Source organism: Thecamonas trahens, assembly GCF_000142905.1.
Source record: "Thecamonas trahens ATCC 50062 unplaced genomic scaffold supercont1.38, whole genome shotgun sequence".
NCBI lineage: Eukaryota > Apusomonadida > Apusomonadidae > Thecamonas > Thecamonas trahens.
The window spans coordinates 152,197-175,396 of record NW_013657642.1 but is presented as its reverse complement, the minus strand read 5'-3'; the positions used below and the strand labels follow the sequence as shown (position 1 = coordinate 175,396).

Sequence of the window (23,200 nt, the reverse complement as noted above, 5' to 3'; positions counted from 1 at the left end):
CTACTCTACAACCGTTCTGGCTGATTCCGATGTTCGGCTACAGCAGCTCGCGCAGTTGCCTCCGCCTTTGCGCTCGACTCGAATCAGCTGCAGGTCGGCCGATGATCCCACCCTTCCTCCCCGCGCGAGCTCTACGCTATCTACTCACTCGTCTTCCCGTCCACCAATGTGGCTCTGGTGGCTGCTGACCTGCGCATACACGGCGACCGGCTACGCCTCGCAGAGCGCCAAGAGCCTTGTCCCGCCGCCGACGGACGACTGCGTCTCGGAGGCTGCGCTTGCTACGGCCGAGGCCAAGGTGGCCAAGCTCAACACGCCGAGCAACTTTGTGGTATGGGCCAAGGCGAAGCGGGTGCTGAACAAGGCCAAGAAGACGACGCGCAAGGCGCAGGCCGTCTCTGACGCCACCGCCGCACAGCTTGTTCGCGGCGTGCGGATGGTCGAGGCCGTCCTCGCCGTCGTCATCTATCTTTGGGGTCTCTCGCTCGCCCACGTCGCCACCGCCGCCGGCATCGTCCCGACCTCGTCGCTCATGGCTGTCGCCGTCGCTTGGGGCGCTGGCCACCGCCTTGCCTCCTTTCTTCCTCCTCCCCGCTCGGTCGCGTTGGCTGACGACAAGCTCCAGACTGATCTGGACGCGGTGGTGGCTGCGGCGCCATCGTCGTCGTGACCGTCGTCGCGTGTGCTCTCCCTCGGACCATTTACCTGGCTACGCAAAGGCCTCGACAACGAGGCAGCCGAGCTCGCAGCAGTGCATGATGAGGTAGGCAAAGACCTGGACGAAGCAGTCGAGGCAGTCGCAGAGCGGCTGGAGCGAGCCGGACGGGTCGGAGCAGACATCGGTGCAGCAGGCCAAGTACGAACACTCGCAGCAGTTGCAGATGATGGAGAGCCGGTCGATGACTACCGGTCCGCAGCCCTCGTCACACGCCGCATTGCCGCAGCAGCAGCAGCCGTCGGTTCCGATGCCGTTGAGACCGCGGTACTGGCGCGAGATGTTGACGTTTGTAGTCGACGGGAACGTCATTTCGCCACACAGCTCCATGATGTACACAAACAGCCGGGTGATGTCGAGATACAGGTCCATTGCGGCAAACAGATACTCGTCCGGTGTGTAGAAGAACCGCAGCTTCCATGTGTCGTACATGATGTAGCCGCAAAAGACAAACACGCCGAGCATGGTGAGCACAAACCCAAGCAGCGAGTTGCCTGGGAAGAACATGCGCACAATCGAGCCGAAAATGAGGATGATGAGCATGGCCGAGAGCATCGAGCCCCACTGCGAAAAGTCGTACCGTGTGTTGAAGGTGACCAGCGTGAGGACTACAAACACAATGCCGGTCACCAGCACGCCCTGCAGCACCAGCGACGAGTCGTAGAACGCTGCAATGAACCCGATGAGTGCCGCGTCTAGTATCGTGAAGAGCGAGAAGAGCAGGTGCGAGATGACAGGTGTATAGGCAAAGCAGCAGAACCACATCAGGAGCACCCCGATCGAGAGCGCGAGGTTCACGTACAGCAGCCACCACCGCTCCTGGATCCACTCGTGCACACCCGGCGAGTGGAAGAATATCGAACCCATGACTGCTACCACTGCAAGCTGCATGACCACAACCAGGTAGACGCGTCGGTAGAACGATTTGTCGTTCACCGACCACGCCGACCGCGGGCGAGTGAACAAGTCGCGCGGCAGCTTGTTCGGGTTCTTTCCGTCCGCTCGAGTGTACCGCGTCCGTTTCTTGTACTCGCGCCGGTGCCGCTTGTGGCGATGATGCACAGGGCGATGGTGGTAGTGTCGGCCGCCATGCCGATGCCGATGGCGCCCGTGTCGCCCGTGGCGCCGATGGTGCCGATGTCGCCCGTGGCGCCGGTGGCGCCCATGACGCCGATGCCGCCGTCCGCCTCGGCCATAGCGCTGATGATTGTGTCTCTTTGAGGCCTTTCCCTTACCCTGCGGGCCCGGACTCGCCATTGCAGCCTCCACATCGTCGTCGCTGTACGCATAGCCCAGGTCCGAGTAATCGTAGTCGTCGTAGTAGCCGTCATAGCTGTCATAGTCATAATAGCCATCATACTCGCCATATCCGTTGCTCTCGTCGTTCGAGTCGGCATATGCCTCCGACTCGGACGCTGAGCAGGTGCTTGCCGCCACCTCATCCGCGGTCGCGGCGCCAGCGACGCCGCCTGTGGTACCAGGCGGCAGTTCCTTCTCCTTGTCGGTCTCGGCATTGGTCACCACAACCTCGCGGTTGGCCTCAATCCACTTGCGCCGCTCACGATACTTGGTTCCCGGCCGTGGCGGGTACGTGTAGATCGAGGTCAGCGCTGCCCGGACCGCAGCCTGTTCGCGCTGCCGCTGCACCTGCTTCGCCGCCGCCGCGGCCTTGGCCTCAGCCGCCGCTGCCGCCGCCGAATCCTCCGCCGAATCCGTCGACGTCGCCTCGTCCAGCGTGTACGATGTAGACTTGGAGCCTGCCGATGCCGAGCTCATGGACTCTGCCGTCTTTGACGCCTCTGCTTCCGCCGCTGCCGCTGCTGCTGCCGCTGCCTTCGACGATGACGACGACGACGACGACGACGACGACATGTCTGTTTCTACTTTGTTACTACGCTGCCGCCTTCCTCTTGCAACTACCTAGATCGCAAGTGTACGCCTGGTTCAAAGACAAGCGTGTCGCTGTGTCGGCGGTGACGGTGACGGTGGCGGTAGCTTCCACTCCCCCACCACCGCTCCTTGCGTGGGTCAGGCACCCCAACCATGTCCAACTGGGGACCTGGTATCAAATTTTCTCCGCCCCCTCCCCCCCCCCCCTCCCCCCCTCTCCCCCCCCCACGCCCCTCCCATTCCCCCCAAAATGACCGACTCCTTCGCGCCTAAAACGCATTTGGCGCCAGTCAGCCCACTCCCACCCCTTCCACCCCTCCACTCCTTCCACCCCCTCCACTCCCTCCAACCCCTCCACCTCCGCCCTCCCACACCCTCTCCTATCCCCCTCACTTTCTCATGGAGACCGAGAACACTCCCCCGCCTCCGCAACCGCGCGAACCGTGCACACCGCCAAGCACTCCAGGACAGGCGGGTGCGGGCGAAGGCGTAGTGACCCCGGCTCGGGCCGCAGGCGTGGCAGCCTTTGCCGACAGTGTTGTCCTCGCCGCCGTCCATCAGTTCCAGGCTGTTGCTGCCTCTCGCATCGATGAGCTCTGCAGGAGCATTGTCGATCTTCCAGCGGCGCATGTGCTGGGCAAGGGCGCAGATCCCGAGGTTGAGCACGTGCTCGCCGCCATCACTGTCGTGGCTCGACACGGCTTCAATCACATTCTTGCCCTCCTCCTTCAGTGGCGGACTTCTGCGCTCGCCGGCCCGGATCCCGATGTCCTTCCGCGTCGCCGTGCTCTGGCTGTCGACTTTATCTTTGCCCGCGCTCTCCTCATGGTCCTCGACGCCATGGACCTCGATACCGCGCTGCTGGACAACGACTCGGACGTGGAGCTGACTGACCACATTGTGGCCCATCCCATCGACAACGTCTCCCGCCTCGTCGATCTTCTTCTCTCCGAGCTGCACTTTTGTGGCGTCTTCTTTGACACCCCGCCCGTCGTCACCGCCGAGGTTGAGGAGGCCCAGCTCGCTGTTCTGTTTGCCCGTCTCATCGGCAAGCTCTCGGCCTGGCGCGAGTCTGAAATCATGACCAAGGTTGCGTCCATTCCGGGGCCATCCCCGGCCCTCATTGCAGGCATCCGCTTCATACGTCTCGACGTCTCCACCGCTGCCGCTCTCCAGCGGACGCGTGCCTTTCTTCTTGACTTTGCCTCGGCTGCCCTAGCCTCGGACGACACCTCGCTCGCCTCTGCCACCTGCCTTGCCCTTGTTGACCTCGTCTCCCCGCTTCCGGCATGCATCGACCGTGGCGCGGCCTTGCGCGACGACTCGAGCGGTCTTGACGAGGTCACCATTGCCTTCTTTCCGGTCCTGGCATCCCTCGCTGCCGCTCCGGCCGTACCCGGCACTCCTGCTGGAGTCCTTGCTTCTCGCGCCCTCGCGGCCTCAGTCCAGGTTCTTGCCGTCTCGTCACCGCAGCTCTTCATGGACAAGGTGACGCTGCTCATTGCTGCCCTTGCTGCCGCTGCTCGTCAGCGGACCTCTGCCGCGTCCGCCCTTCTCGGCCTCGCCCAGCTTGCCTGGGTCCTTGTTCACCGCATGGCCCCCTCGTGCCCGAGAGTGAGCTCAGCACAGCGCTCGATGCCCTCCTGGAAGCTCTTCTCGACGACCGCGTCCATCTTGTTGTCGACGACGCGTCTCACGGGCTCCCATCATCCGACGCGGTCACTCTGCTGGTCATTCTCGCCCACGCGCGCCGTGACTGGCTCCTTGGCTCCGTGCTTGGCGAGACGCTTCTTGCGCCGTCGGCCTCGCCGCAGCATGCTCTTGTTGGTCTTCTCACCCTTCGAGCTCTACTCGCTCCAAAGTCACCCAACCTCGGGCTCCGGTACCCGTCCGACCGTGCCGCATCAGCATCGGCCACCGAGGCTGTGACCGGCGTTGGCACGCTCGCAGCCACGACGCGGTTCCCTACCTACCCTTCGCTCGTCCGCGCCCAAGACGCCGACGCGCTTGGCTGGCTGCCCTCGACTTTTGCTGCCGCTCTCGACTCGGCCTCAGCCTCGACCTCGTCGCCGGCATACCTTCTTGCTCTCCTCGACGCGCTTCCGCCGCTTCTTACGCACTGCCCGGAGTTGATTGCTTCGGTGCCACAGCTTCCAGCCTTTGTCATCTCACTCCTCGACGCACCGACCTCTGCCGTCGCGGTCGCCGCCTGCGACATGATTGCCTCACTAACCGAGGCTCAGCCCTCGCTACGACCGCCGATTTTTGCCGCTCTTGTTGCCGCTGCAGACGCCAGCTTGGTTCTCGACCGCCCGCTTCCTCCGGCGTCTCCGATCCAGGCGCTCGGCGCTTCCGTTGCCGCATGGCTTCGTGGCCTCGCCGAGGAGGCAACCTGGTCGTTTGACTGTCCTAACTCGGGTGGGCACTCGTCCGACGACTCGTTCGAGGCTGCCCGCGCTCATGCCCGCATGGACTTTCACACGCCGGAAGCGCTCGGTGTTCTCCTCCTCTGCTCACCCATTGCCTCGAACCGGGTTGCCGGCCTCGACATGCTTCATGCCCTTCGCGAGCTTCACAACGCGCTCTTTGCCTCGTTTGACAATCTGCTCTCTGATGACGACGGACCCGCTGGTAATCTCTTTGGCGCCGCGTCGATGAAGATGGCCTTTATGGACGTCATCGATGAGCTCGACTCGGTCCTAGTCGCTCGCGCTACACCGGCGGCGCCAGCTGCTGCGCCAGCTGCTGTACCACTCTCTCGCCCTTCGGTTGCCCTCTCGTCACGATCTGTCGATGGCCAGCTCAACTCGGGCTTTTGGATGCCGACCGAGCCACCGCCGTCTGCGCTTGGCCTCTCGCACTTTGTGCTTCATGGCGCAGGGCCGGCACCTGCTATCCACACCACGCTTGCGTCCGAGGCCGACGCCTCGCTCAAGCGCAACACCGAGGGCGCCTCGCTTCGATCTGCCGCACCTGCCACCACATTTTCCCATCTTATCGAGGCTCGCGACTCTCGTGCCCAGGCGCAGTGGACGCTGCTCCTTGGCCAGTTGGCGTCAACTGCCGTCGAGCTTGTTCCGGGCCTCGTCGACGACATCTGGGCTGCCATCGCATCACGGCTTCCATTTGTGGTGGCACACTTGTCGTCTCCCGACGTGGGTGCTACTCCGGCCTCGGCCGCCATCGTGGGCCTCTTCCGCAACTTTCTCATGTTTGCTTCTGCCGCGGGCCACGCTGTCCCGCTTGTTTGGGCACATGGCACCGAACAGCCGCTTCTTGCACTGGAGGACACGCCGTTTACGGACCTCTCGGCCGCGCCGTCGTTTGCCATCGAGCCGCCGTCGGACGTTGTTGAGCTTCTTGTCGCCCTCACTCCGCTCCTCACCGCGCGCTCGCCGCATGTCCGCCTTGCGGTCTCAGTCTCACTCGGCTCCATCCATCGGGCCTCGGTCGACGTTCTTCTCTCTGTTCTCGCCGAGTTTGAGGATGCGTGGCGCTCGCTCTTTGCCGCGCTTCTCACCACAAAGTCCGAGCTGGTCAACGTTGCGCCGGACGAGAGCGCGCTAGCTTCTGCCGAGCTCCCTGCCGGCATACTCAACTTTACCGCCACGCACGCGTGCTACGCGCCACCGCTCGCGCTTCTCTCCAAGGTGGCCCAAGTCTATGTCCGGCTCATCGCCAACCAAGGCGTGGCTTTTTTCGTGGCTTCAGGCGCAGCTGGCGCTGATGCCGAGCTTGACAATCTCATGGCCAACTTTGCTGATGAGCTTGACAACTCGCATCCGGCGTCTCCACGCCAGATCGGGGGCAAGTCGTCGGCAAGTCGTCTCTCGTCGTTCACACTCTTCCTGCTGGAGCTGCTCACACTCCTTCGCTTCGAGTACTCATGGGAGCTGCACATGCTCCGCCTGGCGTTCTGCAAGCTCGCAGGATGCGCCGTTCAGGTTGAGGGTGTTGTTGAGGGCGGCATCGGCTGGGGCCCCACCCAGCGCGCGCGTGTTTTTCAGCTTGCCCACGAGTGGGTTGGTTTTGGCGACAAGTATGAAGAGTACATGGCCCTGGTGTCGCCGTCGGTCAAGGTCACGCTCGCGGCGAGGTTTGCGTCGGAGGATGCCCGATCCGCGGCCCGGATGAGGGTCGGCGCTGCTATGGAGGAGCTCTCACAGGCTGCACTGCACACCCAGGCGCTCATGCTCAGCGGCCCGCTGCTGGACCTGCCTGAGGACAGCGTCGTCTCGTGGATCTGTGAGGGGCTGACATCCGAGTACGCAGCATACCATGCTGCCGGCGAGCTTGGCCTCGAGCTGCTCCTCACGACCAACGCCGACGATTTGCGCGTGTGGCATCTGGCAGTCCGGGCCGCGTACTCGCACATTGACGACGTGGCAAGCGCTTTCTTCGCCCGCCTCGCCGGCATGCTCCAGGACGCGTTTCCGGCTGCCGATCCCGAGGCGCGCTCGGCCTTTGCGCTCGCCCACGATCCGGCACCGCTTGTAGTGCTCGGACTTGTCAAGACGGTAGCGCCGGTCAAGCACGTTCGCAAGCTCGCGGCCACCTTTCTCAAGAATTTGTATGGCCTTCTCGCCGACGGCGAGGACTTGTTCCGGGACTCGGGCCTCGACATTGTCGGCGTCCTCACTGTTCTCCCAACTGCCCACATTCAAGCTGCAGTCCAGCTCTCGGCCCAGTTTGCCTGTCGACTGGGTAACCCGCTTGCGCAGCGGATGATCCACGGCATGCTGGATGCCATGGAGGCGCTGGGCATGAAGTCGCGCGACGTGCCTCTGCAGGCTGTCCTCGCCGAGGTGCTTGTGCCTTGGCTCGAGCTCGGCGGAGCTTCACTGACCGAGGTCTTTGGCGGAAGCGCCGAGGCGGCTGCTGCTGTTGTTGACCATCTTGTGCATGTTTCGCTGCTGGCGACGTCGTCGATGGACTCGATGAAGCTCTGGGCCGGCCTGCTTGGCTCGGGCGTCAACGTCGAGTTTGTGCTCCGCGCTCTTTTGAGCTGTACGAGACGCGGCAGATGGACGTCTCGTTCTTTTCGGTAGCACTTGCTGTTGTGGCCCAGGCTGTTGCTGTTGCTCCTACGATTGTGGTCGACGTCCTCGTTGCCATGATCAAGGACGGATGGGTGATCGAGTCGCCCGACATGGACGAACTCCAGCTCGATGCTGAAGAGATTGGGAAGCTAGTGGCACGGGCCACACTCTCGCTCCAGCTCCTCAAAGAGGTCGCGCTGCTTGTGCCGGACCAGCTCGACGGGCATGTTGCGCTGCTTCTGCACGCTACCCTTATCTGTGGCGATCATCCCGAGGAGAACGTGTCCAAGTCTGCAAGCTCGCTCCTCTGCAACCTGCTCTACTCAAAAGTGGTCAACGTCCTGAGATGGGTCGAGGCCGATGACGACGAGGAGGCTGTTGCTCGCCGCGAGACTGCGCTCGACATCATCGAGCACGTGCAGACGTCGGGCAGCAGTCAACTGTGGGAGTACGAGGATCTCTCGCTCTCGCGCCGGAGCCTGGCATCGACACAGCAGCTTTCAATGCTCGTGGAGCAGCTTGTTCACGTCCTCAATCTCACGCCACGCGAGGTGACCAAGTGGGCACGGGTCTCACTCAAGTGGGCTGGCTCGTGCATGGTGCTGCATGCTGCGGCGCGCTCACTGCAGATCTTCCGCGCTCTTCGCCCAACCGTCTCACTTGACTACGTCGGCGACCTAACGCGGATTGCCGGCCAGCACGTGGCGTCGCGCGCGAGCCTCAAGACGGCTGTGGTCATTGAGGCGATCCGCACTGCGGGGGTGGTTCTCGACTCTGCGCTCTGCGATGGCACGGGCTCGGTGGTGTCTGATGTGGTGACCGGGGTGTGGGGCATGGCGCTTGGGCTGCTCTTTGTCGAGTCGGCTGAGATTTTTGTCGAGGCTGTGGCGCTCTTGGGCGCTGCCGCTGACGCACCGCTGGAGGTTCTGAGCGGCGTGGTCAACGCTGTGCCGTCAGGCCGGCTTCCAGCCATGCGGCCGCTTATGCGGCGCAAGAAGGCCAAGGCAAAAGCCAGAGCAAAGGCGAAAGCGAAGGCCAGGGCTAAGGCCAAGGCCAAAGCCAAGGCGCATGGTATGGGTGGCAACGAGGGCCTACCACCGAAGCTTGGTGGTGGAAGCTTTGCTATCTTTGACGAGTCGGTACTTGATGAGTCTGGACTGGGGCTTGAAGTCGACGATGGCAGTGAGTCTGGCGAGTCGAGCAGCAGCAATGCGGCTGAGGCTGTCACTTGCCGCGGCGAAGCAGGCTACGGACTTGGCAGTGACGAGAGCGGCGCAGACAGTTTTGGGTTGGTCGACGGTGAGTTTGTGGGCATTGTGCCGCTCCTACTCCGCGGCATTGACTCTGTTGTGGAGCTCGAAGCGCGGCGTGTGATGGCGACAGGGTGCAAGCTTGCGAGGGTGTGCATGGAGCTGGGGGCACCATTCCTGCTGGGGCCGAGCGACGAATCCGGGGTTGCGCTTACGCTCGGCGCGCTCCCGCTCCTTGTGAGCGGGTTTGAGGGCGAGGAAGCACGATCGGCGGAGGACGAGCGGCGGACCGAGGCTGCGGTGGGCGTTGCGGGCGAGCTCGGACAGCTGTGGGGCGAGGTGTGGGCTGAGATCCACGGCGAGAGTGGGTATGTGCTTGGGCAGGTACTCGAAGCGTATGTGGAGCGCGAGTTTGTGAGCGCCGAGGGGTTTATGGACCACATGTGGGATGCACTGCTGGTTGTGCCCACGGTGCGAGCAGGGCTCAACGGGGCACTGGCGCTGCTGAGCCATTGGACGCAACATTCTGTCCGCGAGTACACCTCACCGCTGCTGGCGTTGCTGGGGCGGCTACTGGCGAGTGACCGGATGGAGACGCTCGTGAACGTTGTGAACGAGAGCGGGTGGAATGCGCTGAGTCCACTTGTGCACTCGCTTCCGCACACGATGACCGACGAGGCGCTGCGGATCATGGATGTGGTGCTCGAGGCGCGGACACTGTGCTCGACGGAGAGCGGCAGCGAGGAGGCTGCGGCGCTCCCGGTGGTGCTGTCGTTCCGTTATCCGCGGGCACAGGAGGTGGGGCGTGTGCTGCTGGCGCACGCGGCTCGGATTCAGCCAGATAAGGGTCGGCGGGTGTTCAAGTCACGGCTTCCAGTGTTGTGTGTCCACGACGGTGGCTCGCCAGGTGGCGAGACGGGCTCGACCGGCGGCGAAGGCGACGAGTCGCTGAATGCGTCGCTTGTGCTCGGTGGGCGCGACGAGCTCGACTTGCTCGTGGCGGACGAGTACGGGGCGGGTGTGTCCGACGACTCGTCGTTTTTCGTGGAGGCACTGTCGACGGTCCGCGGGAAGCCTGCCCAGTACGGGCTCAAGGATGCCGAGGTGGATGTGGCGCTGCTGAGCGGTGCGGTTGCCGAGGCGTACCAGGTTTGGGGCGGGCTGTTGTGCGGGCAGGAGAGTGAGCTCACCCGCGTGCTGATGGTGTTTGTGGCGGCAAGCAACGTGATGGGCGCACTCGAGTCCGAGTTTAGCCAGCGGATGGATGCGCTGGAGCGTGTGGCCGGCAGCGACGAGGTGGCGTCGCGGCGGCTGGCGTTCTTTAAGGTTGCACACGGCCTGTTCTCGAACGCGCTGTTTGAGGCGCCGCTGGCAGCCGATGCCAGCAGCTTGAAGGCAGCGGCAGCAGCACTCGAGGCGCGGGCGCCTGAAGAGCGCGAGGCATGGATGGAAGCTGTGTGGCGCGCGGCAGCGACGCTTGACGACCGGGTCCTCGCCGCCGCCGGCTGGGCTGAGGAGACCCACAAGGTGACCGAGGTGTACACCCAGATGTGTAGTCTGGGCGAGCTGCTCCCTGCTGAAGAGCACGGGCCGCAGGTGGCGGCGATCGGAGCACGGCTCTGCCTCGCCGTCGGCGAGGAGCAGCACGCACTCGTGGTTGCCCTTCGGGCATCGGTCCAGCTCCAGCGATGGGCCGAGGCGGTGGTGCGGACCGACGACGGGGCGGCGAGTCTGCTGGAAGTCCAGCTCGACAAGATTGACCAGGTTGTGGAGCGAAACCGGGTGCTTGTCGACGCGTTGAAGGAGGCCGAGGCCGGACGCAGGTAAATGCCCTCGAGCGTGCAAGCACGCGACCTGGTTACATCCGCTCAGTTGCGGGCACGTTTGCGCTTGCGCTTGCGTTTGCGAGCAGAGCGTGGCGCGTTGACAATGTCAGCGAGCGAGGGTGTAGCGACGCCAGGCTCGGGCCCAGCGGCAACAAGCTGGTGGAGGATTCGCTTGCGCTGCGTGATAAACAGGAGGGCCATAGCTTCGCGGGCGTGAGTCTTGGTCTGCTGCGCAGGCGGGATGGCGTCGAGGGTGGCAAGGCGGGCCTCGTCATCACCTAGCGAGGTGGGGTACGCGTCGAGAGCGGCGGCAGCGGCGGCGGCGATGGATGCCGATGGCGTCGAGGCTGCGGCGTCGCGGAGAGCGGCGAGGGTGGCGTCCGGGGCGGCAGCGTGGCGGGCGGCGAGGGCGGCTGCGTCGGCGGGCGAGGCTGCGGCGAGGAGGGCGAGGAGGCGGGCCCAGGCGGGAATCTGTCTCAGCGGCGAGTCTGCATCATAGGCACAGAACGAGTCCTTGCGCGGAATGTTGAGGGCCTGCAGGAGCGGGGTGAGGACGTTGAAGAGGGTCGGATGCGAGGAGGGCGAGAAGGGGCCGAGGCGGAGCGGGACGCAGTTGTCCGGATTGAGCCGCGGGACAAAGCCATGGTAGCGGAAGTAGACGCTCGAATCGTTGTCGCCGTACGACTCTGTGACCTCTGCGCCTCGCGTCACGGAGGCCTCGGCGAGGACCTCAACCGAGCTGGTGCTGACGCGATGCGATGCAGCAAAGGTGGCGCCGCGGGTTGTGGAGCGTGCGGCGGACGAGAGCTGGACGTCCGATGGCGCAAAGTTGAACATGTCAGCCATGGGCACAAGGTAGCGGACGCCCTGGAGGAACCAGGCGCGCGAGTCGAGGATGAAGCGGGCCCAGATGAAGCGTTTGAGCGAGAAAGCGTGCGGGGCAGAGGCCCAGAGGCCGGAGCGCTGGCGGGCGAGCCACGGCTTGACCTGATTGTTGTACTCTGCGAGGAGGGCGGTGCGGGCCGAGTCGATTTTGGCCACCACAGGATCGCCAGCGAGGACTGCTCTCTGGACAGCAGACCACGCGTGTGGTGCATCGACGGAGCGCGGGAGGATAGCGATCCAGGGCGCCCAGGGCGAAGCCGGGCCGGATGCCTTTTCGTGGAGGAGGAAGAGGGCCATGGCGACGGCCGAGTGGGCATCGACGAGCGGAGCGAGAGCCTTGCCGTGGGGCGATGCCGTGATGGTGGGCACACATATGGCGAGCGAGCGCGGGAGCGAGATCAGAACGTCGCCCTTTGCGATGTTGCGGGTGGCGACGACGTAGTTGCCGGCTGGAGGCTCGCCACGCGCCGCGGCCACAGGCGGGGTGGTCAGCGCATGGCTTGCGTACCACGCGTTGAAGGCGTCGACAGCGGCAGGCGTGGGAGCGGCCGAGGCGATGGCGGCCATGAGAGCAAGGGCGAGGGCGAGGGCGAGGGCAGAGGGCGGCGGAGGCATGGGGGATGGGAGGGTGGGCGGGGTGGGGAGGGTGAGTGGAGTGGCTGCCGGTGTATGAGCATGGTCTGAGCCATGAGAAGGGGGGGGAGGGGAGGGGGGGGTTGGGGGGTTGGTATGTGTGACATGGATGGATCAAGTGTGATCGGTATGCCACTGTGTGATCTCCTTTTGCACGATCGGTCGGTTGCTATCGCTGCCTGCATCTGTGGTTGCTCTCTCTGCTGCCTGCTTCGCTGGTTCAGGCCGAGTGATGGACCACCACAGTCGGCCAGTGGTCGGCTGGCTGGCCACCTGCCAGGCCATCACCCGTTGGGTCAGTGGTCGGCTGGCTGGCTACCCGTCAGGCCATCAGTCGTCGGGCCACCACCCGTGGCTCACCACCCGTGGCTCACCACCACCACCTCTCCCTCTGTCCGGCAACCATGGCGACTGTGTTCGAGGACCTGTTTGACGTGAAGAGCGTTAATCCTGAGGGGAAGAAGTTCGAGAAGGGTATGTACCTGTTGTGTGTGTGTGTGTATGTGTGTGTGTGTGTGTGTGTGTGTGTGTGTGTGTGTGTGTGTGTGTGTGTGTGTGGTGGGGGTTGGCGGTGGGATGGGACGGCGACATGGGTGTGTGTGTGGGGTGGGGGGGGGGGTGGAGAGCATGCCATGGGACAGCAACACGGGCGGGGAGAGCATGCCATCGCATGACGATACGGACCATAGCATTCGGCTTTGTCATGAGAGAGAGTGTGTGTGTGGGGAGAGAGAGAGAGCGAGTGGGAAGAGTTGGCCCAATGTGGTTGTACGGCGACTCACGACGTTACGCCGCACAGTGTCCCGGATCCAGTGCACGTCTGAGGAGTACGAGATGGATATGCTGCTGGATGTCAACACCGAGCTGTTCCCGCTGGAGGAGGGCGACAAGTTCCGCATGGCGCTCGCTCCCTCGCTCCGCATGGACGGCCAGCCCGAGACCGGCGATTGGGCCGAGAACCAGGGCCAGGGCTCGCTGCTCGACCACTACGAGTACGCCATGCACGGCCTGGTCTACTCGTACAAGACCGAGTCGCGTGCTACCTCGGTCAAGGTCTACGCTTCTTTTGGTGGTCTGCTCATGGAGCTCAAGGGCGACCAGCGCCACATGGAGGGCCTCACCGTCGACAACAACATCTACCTGCTCATCCGCCGCGTCGAGCTCTAACTCGTCGCCTTGCTCGCCCTCCCAGCGCCACTGCTGGCGCCACTGCTGGCGAATCATTCGGCCGTTGCCCTCTGCACCCCTCGCATCATCCGTACACACATCACACATCACACACGCGTAGTTTGGTCTCTTTACTCTTTCGTCAGAATGTGAGCGTTGTCCGGCACGCAGTCACCGGATCCGTCACCTCGGTCGTGTCTTCGGCGAGGACCAGCGCCGCCATCCGCCCGCCGCCCATGTTGACGTGAACCACGTGCTTGCCCGCAAGCGCAGCCACCTGCGTTGGGAGCGCCAGCGATGCCCGGAGGCCCACCCCGAGCCGCCCGTCGCGCCCGTAGCCCCAGGTGACTAGCACGCCGTCGTCGAGAATCGCCGCGGCAGAAAGCCCTGCAGCGTGGATAGAGGCCACACCCACAAGCTTTGGGATGTGGGCCAGGCCGGCGATGCTGGCGTCTTTGGCGTGCGGCTTGCCGAGTCCGAGCTGTCCGTGCGAATTGAGCCCAGTGCTGTACACACGCCCGCCTGAGTCGAGGACGAGAGTAAAGCTCGAGCCGGCTGCAACATCGACTGGGCGGGCGAGTTGGTCCGCGTCCGCGTCTTTGTCGCGCGCGCTTCCGCTGTCCGCCTCGTCGGCCGACGGTGGAGGTGCTGCGGCAGTCGGTGCATCGTCCGCGTCGACCACCACCGACGAGTCGGCTGCCGATCCAACCGGGTCGTCGCTCTCTTCCACCACCATGGTGATCGAGATGGCCGGCATCTCCGGCGCGCGGCGGGTCGTTGGCGGCGCCGTCGGCGGAAAGGCAATGGCCGTCGGCGTGAAACACCGCTCGCGGTTTCCGGTCCCGAGCTGGCCGCATGCGTTGCTCCCCAAACAAGCAGCGTGCCGTCGGCTGCAATGCCAGCCGCGTGGTCGTCGCCGACGTCGAGCGCCACCAGCGGCATCGCCATTGTGGCCGGAACAAAGGCCGGGACAAGGACGAGCTGGGCCTGCGGTGGAAGATCACCACCGTTGCCCGGCGCGGCGTGGACACCCAAACGGCCGTCCGGCGCGTAGCCCCAGGCATAGAGTCCGCCGCATGCGTCGAGCGCGTACGAGGCCTCATCTTGGACCCAGGCGCGGACAATGGTTGTGGCCGCGAGCTTCCCGATCTGCCGCGGCTCGTACTCGTTGCGCAAGGCGCCGTGGCCAAGCTGGGCCCTGCTTCCGCAGCCCCACGAGTAGAGCGCGCCGTCGCGGGCCACTGCCAAGACGTGGCGGCGGCCGACAGCGAGGTGGACGATGACGATGGGCGGGCGGTTGGCGTAGAAGCCCGCGAGGGCGTCGACGCGAACAAACTCGTCCAGCACCGTGCGGTCTGCGCCGTGGCCCAGCTGGCCGTCCCTCCCCTCGCCCATGGTGTACACCTCGCCATCAGCCGTGAGCACAGCCACATACTCGTCGCCCAGGCCCACCTCCAGGATAGCCGCGTCCACCTCCAGCCTCTTCTGCCGCCGCGGGTACAGCGCGTCGGCCCTGCCCTCCCCGCCAGGCCCGCTCCCATGCCCACGGCCCCACCCGGCTCCGCCACGGCCCCACCCGTACACATGCACCGCCATGAGGGTTGGTGTGTGTGAGAGAGGTGTGATGACGTGGGCTGTGTCTGGCGGTGCCGGTCGTCTCAGTCGCGGGCTTGGCTGGCTGGCGGGGCGAGGTGACCGACTGCGCCAACTGACACCACTCGCCGCCTCCCTGCTCCCACCTCTTGATGGCTTCACCTTGTTGATGAGAGGGATGAGCGTGTACAGGCTGCTTATCACCCTCGACGACCTTGCCGTTTTTGTCTCACCTCTATCTTTAGCTCCATCTGCTGCTTATTCTCGGCCGTGAGCGGGAAGGGGGCGGGGGGAGGGGGTCATGATCGCGGGCGCGGGCCGGCGTAGGGGCCGGCGTGGGCCTGGGCGATGGCGGCATTGCGGGCTGCCTCCTTGGCGGCCTTTTTGGCGGCGAGGTACTCGGGCCTGCGGTCGTCGCGGTTGACGACTTGGGTGATCTTGCGGCGCTTCTGCTTACGGACAACGGTACCGATGTTGCCGGCAACCTGCTTGCCGCGGGTCGATCCAAAGCCAACCGGGAGACCCATCATCGCCATCAGTCTCTCCTGCGCAGCAGCGGCATCATCAGCGCCAGCTGCTGCCGCGGACGAGCTCTTTTCCGCCGCGCCCTTCGCGCCCAATGTGCCGGCTGCACCCGCATCCGCGCCCGATCCGCTTCCTGCGCCTGCGCCTGCGTCACCATTCGCGCCCGTCTGCCCGCTCCGCACCGCCCGATCCCGCCCGCCACCACTCCCTGCCGCATCCGCACTCTCCTTGTTCCCTGCCTTGCGCTGCTTCTTGTACTCTTGCAGCACCCGCAGGTAGTCGGCCTCGCCCGCTGCTGTGCTCGCCGCTGCGCCCGTGCCTCCGCTCGGCCCCTCGTCTCGTTCCCGCGACCGCGACCGCGACCGTGCACGCGCACTGCTCCGTTCCGCCATGTATGTATCGACTGGAGTGTGGTGGCTGGCCGGTCGCCTTGCCCTTGGCTGGGGCTCGGGGCCCCTGCCGCCAGCCGGTGCCAAGTCGCAGTTACTTCAGCTCTGCTCGCAAGCCGATGCCTCGGCCCGGTAGGACGCTGCGCAGGATCGGACCCGCAACGGGGGGCAATACTCCCACCGACACCCTTCCCTACAATCCTTAGCCTTCATGATCGATGGTGTCTGTCTCCCCCGTAGTCCCCCCCCCCCCCCCCCCTCCCCCACGACCCGATTGATCGTGATCACGGTCACTGTCACGGCCACGACCACGTTGACCACCACGACCACGATGACAAACATCCTCCCTCCCCCTCCCCCTTCTTGCCTGATCCTCTATCCCCTTATCCTTCACCATCCCCATTCCCCCCATCCCGATCGATCGCCACATTGGCTCCCTCGCCACCCCCCCTACCCCCCCCCCCCCCCCCCTGCCCCCTCGCAATGCCTCTGTTTTTCTGTCGCCAACCTTCCAGAAGAACACTTGCGAAGGTCGCTTGAGGGAGGCGGAGCAGGCGGGGCAGACAGGGGCAGGCGAGCAGTGGGGCAGGGCAGTGGTAGCACAGGCATACTTACGGTGAATGAGCTTGTGTGTGTGTATGGTTGTGTGTTTGGGGGGGGGGGGGGGGGGGACGGGACAGTCGACGTCGGCGCGGCGGCGCCTCATGCGTGACTTCAAGCGGCTGCAGCAGGACCCGCCCGAGGGCATTTCGGGCGCGCCGCACGATGACAACATCATGACCTGGGACGCGGTTATCTTTGGACCGGAAGAGACGCCGTGGGAGGGCGGAACGTTCCGGCTGTCGATGACGTTCTCGGAGAACTACCCCAATGAGGCGCCCAAGGTCGTCTTTGTCACCAAGATCTACCACCCCAACGTGTACTCGGACGGCTCCATCTGCCTCGACATCCTCGGCAACGCCTGGTCGCCCATCTACGACGTCGCCGCCATCCTCACCTCCATCCAGTCGCTTCTTTCCGATCCCAACCCGTCGTCGCCGGCGAATGCAGAGGCAGCTCAGCTGTTCAACGAGAACCGCCGCGAGTACAACCGGAAGGTCCGCGAGACCGTTGAGGCCTCTTGGGCCGAGGACGATGACTCGGACTCGGACTCGGACGATGACGACGATGACGACGATGAGTAGATTGACACTCTGATCTGCTTCTCTTCCAGCTCGCCGGCCGACAAGCCCGCGCGGTGCTGGCCATCGACGCCTCACCACCCGGTCAGACCCCCTCCCTTCATGATGCTGACGATGCTGATCCCTGACGTGTACGTGTGGACCCGTTAAATTGTATCGCTTCTCGCACACGCTGGCACGCGCTTGCCATCACAGGCTCCGTACAATGTCGTAGAAAACGTCAAAGCAATCGGTCCGCAGCCGGTACAGCAGGTTGAACCGAGGCGGCTGAGGTGCAACTATGTGCCACCCGGGATCGTCGGCCACATCGGCGCCACTATCAGCCACATACGACACCAGCATCACCATCCGCCGCGCCGCCCAGTCGTCTACGCTCACCGCGAGGCCGGCGTAGCGGTAGTAGAGCTCGTTGGCGCAGTCGCCGTTGCCGTAGCATGTCTTGTGCTCGAAGCGGCCCGAGTGCCCCTGTGAGGGCTCCATCACGCTTGTGATTCTCTCCGCCACCGGCGCCAGATCGATGACCACCACCTCGGGCGTCACCACCGCGTCGAGTACCGCGCCCGACGTGAACACATCGCGCTTCACACATGATGCTACCGAGCCGACAAACAGATCCGGATGCTGAAACTTGGCCGAGGACCACTCGTTCTCGTGCCGGTAGCAGTCCATCATCTCGAGTTGGCCCACCACCACCGGCCGCGGCGTGTGACCGAGCCCCACAAGTTCGGCCCAGAGAACTGCGTCTCGGCCGCGCAGATGCGGCATCGGCCGGACTTTGAGAGCCGCGGCCGAGTACATGTTCTGCAGGAGAAAGAGAATCGCCCGCGGCCTTGGCCGCGGCCCGACATCAGCAGACAGAATCGGCGGCGCCCGAGAGATCAGCGCACCGTGCGCCTGAGTGAAGCCCATGTTGACAATGTCGTCTACTTCAAAGTCGGAGACCGAATAGGCATCTCCCACAAACGCGTTGTTCCACGCTTCAGCCGTCTCAGCCACGTACTTGTGGACCAGCGCGCGGTCGAGCTTAGACACAGCCGCTTGCATCGCGCTAGCATACCCCGACGGAGACCGCATCATTCGCACTAGCCCGTCCATCCCGGTCCGAAAGGCAAGCGCATGCTCCGCCATGGACGGAGGCGAGAGCATGGTCGCATCGCGCTTGACCAGATACGTCAGCTTGACCATGTACCCACTCACCACCGGCAGGACCGCGTGCAGCTCGTTTGACGGCCACGCCATCGCGTCCCACGGTTCGTCGCACAAATGGAGGCCTCCGCCGTATCGCGAGCAGCTTGCCGCCGTTGCGAAGCGGCTCGGATTCGCCACCATCGACGGCCACAACACCTTCGGATCGCTGTCCCCAAAGACAATCACCCCGCCGCCGATCCGCTCGCCCTTGACAGGGACCGCCACTGAGATTGTGGCTACCACATCCAGCGAGTACTGGCTGTCGACGTGCGGCGCGAAAAAGTCACCTGGTGAGTACACCAGCAGCTTGTAAGGCTCAATCCGGATGGCCGGCGAGAGGCTGACGATCTGGCTGCGGACAAGCTCGCGGAGAGCGGGAAAGTCAAAGCCGCTGAGCGCAGGTGCCGTCGCCCACTGCGCCGCCGGCAGCGTCCGCGACGACCGCACCGACCTGTCGACCGTTGATGGCCCGGCACCGCTAAAGTCGGCCACCACCGAGGCGTCGCACATTGGGAGCAGCACGTCCTCGATGTCGGCAGCCGAGAGCGGGATCGCCAGCCGCGCGTCGGTGAGCGTCAGCGGCATGTGATCAGCCAGATTGTCAGCGAGCGAAAAGGTGAGGCTGCGATCGATGCCCGAGCCGCCGACCGACTGCACAGTGTCGGCGATCATCTCTGCATAGCTCACGGCCTCGCTGTCGAACGCCTGCGTCTCCTCGCAGCGGACATACACTCGCGCCTGCTCCAGACACGTTTGCGGCAGGGCATTGATGTCGGCGATGCCCGCATCGGGCGTCAGCGGCGGCGTGGCACCGATGGCCTCCTCGGCCCGAAAGGCGATCTCGTCGGGCGACACCGTCGCCGCCGCCGTCAGCACCGCTGGTGAGTGCCAGGCCCACCACTCAGACTCGTTCATGTGGGTGTGGCACGGGAACCGCAGTCGCATGGCCTTGGCCGTCCGCCCCATGTTGGGGGACTGGATCATGTCGTTGTCACTATGGCCGCGCGTCGCCCGCCTGTCTCGAGTCGAGTGAGTCGGCCGCGTGCCGCACCTTCGACCGTCGTCGACCGCCTTCGACCGGCTACTCGTCGGATTGATGCGCTGCAGTTGTGCTGACTGGAGCAAGGCCGATGGCGAAAGCAAGTGCGGGTGTATGGAAGTTGATTTGAGGAGGGGGGGGGATTGGTGTCATCACGCGGCAAGGACAGTGGTGGCGGCGGCAATGATGGCGTCGACAGCAGTGGTGTCGGCAAGCTCGGCGGTGAGCCACTTGCGGGCCTTGGCGACAACGAGCTCGATCTGGTCGTCGTAGGCGCGGAACGGCGGGGTGGCAAAGAAGGCGAGAACAAGGGCGGTTGTCCACACGTCGTCGGATGCGGTGACCGTGTCGGGCTTGGCCGTCTTGCCGGCCGGGAGATGCGCCAGCGCCGTCGCCTTGAACATGCCCTTGGTCGACTGGAGCATAGCCAGGTCGAGGGCGAGTGCCTCGTAGTTGACCACAGGCGCAGACGCCGCAATGCTACCGGAGGCAGAGCTCGATGAGTGGGCGCAAAGCTCGTCGTCTTCGTCTTCGGACAAATCCGAGGCAAAGTCCGCCTTCACCTCACAATCGTCGATGACATCGGCGTCAAAGAAGAGCTCGTTTTCGGCGCGAGCGACTGGCGCGCTCATGGCCGAGGCCGCGAACGCTTTTTCAGCCATCGGCGGCGCTCCTGCCGAGCGTGCGAGCGAGCGTTGAGCCGGCGGCGGGGCCGGGCCGCGGCGGGCCGGGGCCGGAGCCGCCATGCGGGAGCGGCGCATTGCACCACCAGCGCGCCCCTTCTTGCGCTTGGCCGACTTGAACCGCATGGATGAGGGGATGCGCGCCGCCGGCGGTGGTGGCGGCGGGACGTGGCTCCCGGCGTGGCCAATCACCTCCTCGCGCTCGACGTCGGAGCGGATCTCAACCGCGACAAACGAGGTCTTGGTCGAGGCGAGGCTAAAGGCGGTGCCGAGGCGGACAATTTCGGCGTCGATAGCGGCGGTGTTGGCGCCGGTGGCGTGCATGTACGATGAGCCCTCCTCGAGGTCGCGGATGAGGGCGCGCGCGGCAAGGGCGTGGACAGTCTCGCCTTCGATGGTAGGGAGCGTCTCGAGGGCGACGGCAAAGTCGACCTTGCCAGACGCGTCGTAGAGGCGAAGCCGGGCGAGCGAGCCAAAGGAGGGCTTGAAAAAGGCAAAAGCGACAAAGCGATCGCCGTTAAAGATAGGCGGCGCCCGGTACGGAGCCTGGACGACGGCCGAGGGCGGGACCGAGTTGGACTCCGACGACGCGGCAGCTGGCGCTGGCGCTTTGGACCGCGACGCGACGCGCAGGACCTTGCGGACGGTCGAGGTGGCAGTGGCGACGGCAGATGAGGCGATGCCGGCGAGACCGCCCGACGAGGCCGACGACGAGGCGCCGTCGGCAGCGACGTTGGTCTTCGCGACGGTGCCGTCGGTTGAGGTCCACTCGAGCGTGAGGCCCGCGAGCTGCGGCTGGAGCGCCTGCTTGAGTTGACGGACGACGGTGGCAGTGAGGACGGACGACGCGTCGTCGTCGATAAAGTAGGCGGTGCCGTTGCCGGCGCGAGCCATGCCGTTGACGAGCGCGCGCGACGCGCCGTTGCCAAGGCCGAGAGTGAAGACACGGGTCGGCGCCGACGCGGCGTCGAGTGCGGTGGCGATGGCTCGGATGACCTCGTTGGTGTTGGAGACCTGGCCATCGGTGAGGACAAAGACCTGGCGGTTGAAACCCTTCATGGCCGGCGTAGCAAAGATGGTGCGGAGCGGCGAGAGGAGCTCAGTCCCGCCGAGGTCGGCGCCCATGCCCGCAATGTGTGCGGTGGCGACCTCGAGCGTCTCGTCGTTGTAGGGGACAGCCCTCCCGCGCGGGAAGCAGAAGTCGGTCCGCGAGCCAAAGCCGACAATGTTGAAGTAGCAGTCCTCCGGGAGCGAGCGGAGGAAGAGCTGGAGGGCCTTGCGGGCGTGCTCGATCTTGGAGCCGCCCATCGAACCGGAGCGGTCGATGACAAAGACGAGCTCAGCGCGCTCGTCCGGTGCCTCAAGTTGAGGCGTGAAAGAGACCATGGCGGCCTGGGTCGTCACTCCCGAAGGCAGGCTTCGGTTCTCAACAAGGAGGACCGGGCCGGGCGGGGTGACGGCGACGGCGTTGAGAACAAAGTCGACGTCGAGCGTGGCGAGGCGGACGGTGAGCGACGCACCGGTTCCGTCGTCCGAGACTACGACCGAGTCGACAACGTCCGGGTGTGAGGGCGAGTCCATCTCGGCGAGTCCGGGGCTCATCGTCCACTGGACGACAAGATCAAGCGGGATGGCGGCGTCGAGGTGCTTGGCTTGAGGCGCGAGCGAGGCGCCGTACTTGGGCGCGAGCCGGTTAGGGACAACAAACGAATAGACGTCACCGCGAGTCCGCAGGTTGGCCACGTACGTGGTGGTGATCGCCACCTCGGCGCCCGGCTGGACGTTGCCGATGGCGATGACAAAGTGCTCGGACGAGACCGAGTCGAGGAGGTACGCGCCGTCGCCGCGGGCCACCGCCGAGTCGTACTCGGCCTTGGCGGCGCCAGACTCCTCAACGCGGGCCTTGATGATCCGCCCGTTGCAGTTGGCCTCAAAGCTGATCACCGCCGCGCCCTCGTCCATCGGCAGCATGTACTTTGTGCTGAGCGTCGCCTCGGTCACGTTGGTAAACGACTGGGTGAGGGCGACACGAGCGCAGCCGTCGGCAATGGTAGCCGCCACCGAAGCCGCCGTCAGCGGAAGTGCCGTCCGTCTGTTGGTCGACGGGTCAGTGTAATACAGTCCAGCAGGAACAATCATACTTGCGAGGTGTGGTTGCGTGTCTGTGTGCGTGTTTGTGAGCGTGCTTGTGTGTCTGTGTGCAGGTGTGAAGTTGGGGGGTGTGTGTGGCGAAGGCATGATGGTCATTCGGTTTTCTTCGTTGGCTCCCTTTTTTTCTGTACCAACCTACTTTTTTCCATTGCTGCCAGCATGTTGCAACCAACGGAAAGGCTGGCCTGGCCGGCCGGCCGGCTGAGGGGGCGGGCAGGGCGGGCGGGGGGGTTTGAACAAAACGAACGCGGGTGGAATGCAAAAAGGGTACAAAAAGCGAACAGCTTCCGGTGCATGTCGCCAGCCACGTGGCGACGTTGCCAGCTGCCGGACCAGGTACCACAAACTCATCCTACCTCACCCACTTCACCTCGAGCTCGAGCCTCCATCCCTCCCTGCTACTCTCTCCCACGCACATGTCTCACAACCTCCCGGGACGCGCACTGGACGGGGCTGATGCGCCCGAGCCGCCCGGCGACGTGCCGGAGCCGTGGACGCTCAACGCGCCACTGTACGTCCGCAAGGTCCTCCACATCGCGCTGAGCGACTTTGTGGTGGGCGCCAAGGCGGCGGCGAACCCGTGTCTGAGCTACGAGACGACGGCGGCCGAGGTCGAAGCCGCCTGGCCGCGGAAGGAGGTACTTGCTGATGAGACGGCTGCTGCGGAGCCGCCGTCGACCATGGTCGCCCTCTCGGTCCGGACGAGCCTCTCGCTGCTGCTCCGCGCCCTCGCGCTCCCGCCCGGCTCCGAGGTCTATCTCTCGGCAGCCACCATCCACGACGTTGTGCGGGTTGTCGAGCACTACGACCTCGTTCCGGTCCCGATCGACGTCGATGTCGACACTCTTGCGCCGCGGGTCGATCTGCTCGACGCTGCGCTCGCCTCCCGCCCGCCCGCTGCTCTCGCCAAGCCGACGGTATTCATCATGGCATACGTCTTTGGCTCGCGGTACTCGCTCGAGCCGTATGTCAAAGTGGCGCGGAAGCACGACGTGCTGCTCGTCGAGGACGCAGCGCAGGCGTTCACCGGCATCGCGCGCTATGCT

At 64.8% G+C, this 23,200-nt stretch overlaps 7 protein-coding genes across 7 annotated transcripts; 2 read left to right on the top strand and 5 right to left on the bottom strand.

The window, feature by feature from the left end:
• Positions 1–709: 709 nt before the first annotated feature.
• On the bottom strand, positions 710–2,587 carry AMSG_07921 (bax Inhibitor family protein; the record flags this gene model as incomplete). Its single annotated transcript, XM_013900246.1, has 3 exons — positions 710–1,716; positions 1,746–1,928; positions 1,966–2,587. 3 exons carry the CDS (start codon positions 2,585–2,587, stop codon positions 710–712), a joined length of 1,812 nt encoding a protein of 603 aa, XP_013755700.1.
• Positions 2,588–2,758: 171 nt separating this feature from the next.
• On the top strand, positions 2,759–10,721 carry AMSG_07920 (uncharacterized protein; the record flags this gene model as incomplete). The annotated part of the gene is made up of 4 exons (XM_013900245.1): positions 2,759–2,777; positions 3,120–4,183; positions 4,225–7,581; positions 7,611–10,721. The coding sequence occupies 4 exons, from the start codon at positions 2,759–2,761 to the stop codon at positions 10,719–10,721; spliced, it is 7,551 nt and encodes a 2,516-aa protein (XP_013755699.1).
• Positions 10,289–12,943, bottom strand: AMSG_07919 (set domain-containing protein; the record flags this gene model as incomplete). Its single annotated transcript, XM_013900244.1, has 2 exons — positions 10,289–12,061; positions 12,923–12,943. 2 exons carry the CDS (start codon positions 12,941–12,943, stop codon positions 10,763–10,765), a joined length of 1,320 nt encoding a protein of 439 aa, XP_013755698.1. The 3' UTR covers positions 10,289–10,762.
• Positions 12,944–13,519: 576 nt separating this feature from the next.
• AMSG_07917 (BNR repeat domain-containing protein) lies at positions 13,520–15,001 on the bottom strand (the record flags this gene model as incomplete). Its single annotated transcript, XM_013900243.1, has 2 exons — positions 13,520–14,252; positions 14,279–15,001. 2 exons carry the CDS (start codon positions 14,999–15,001, stop codon positions 13,548–13,550), a joined length of 1,428 nt encoding a protein of 475 aa, XP_013755697.1. The 3' UTR covers positions 13,520–13,547.
• A 296-nt stretch (positions 15,002–15,297) lies between these two features.
• On the bottom strand, positions 15,298–15,915 carry AMSG_07916 (uncharacterized protein; the record flags this gene model as incomplete). Its single annotated transcript, XM_013900242.1, has 2 exons — positions 15,298–15,572; positions 15,747–15,915. The coding sequence occupies 2 exons, from the start codon at positions 15,913–15,915 to the stop codon at positions 15,298–15,300; spliced, it is 444 nt and encodes a 147-aa protein (XP_013755696.1).
• Positions 15,916–16,130: 215 nt separating this feature from the next.
• AMSG_07915 (ubiquitin carrier protein) lies at positions 16,131–17,096 on the top strand (the record flags this gene model as incomplete). The annotated part of the gene is made up of 2 exons (XM_013900241.1): positions 16,131–16,139; positions 16,593–17,096. 2 exons carry the CDS (start codon positions 16,131–16,133, stop codon positions 17,094–17,096), a joined length of 513 nt encoding a protein of 170 aa, XP_013755695.1.
• Positions 17,097–19,472: 2,376 nt separating this feature from the next.
• On the bottom strand, positions 19,473–22,142 carry AMSG_07913 (von Willebrand domain-containing protein; the record flags this gene model as incomplete). The annotated part of the gene is made up of 1 exon (XM_013900240.1): positions 19,473–22,142. The coding sequence occupies one exon, from the start codon at positions 22,140–22,142 to the stop codon at positions 19,473–19,475; it is 2,670 nt and encodes an 889-aa protein (XP_013755694.1).
• Positions 22,143–23,200: the final 1,058 nt, after the last annotated feature.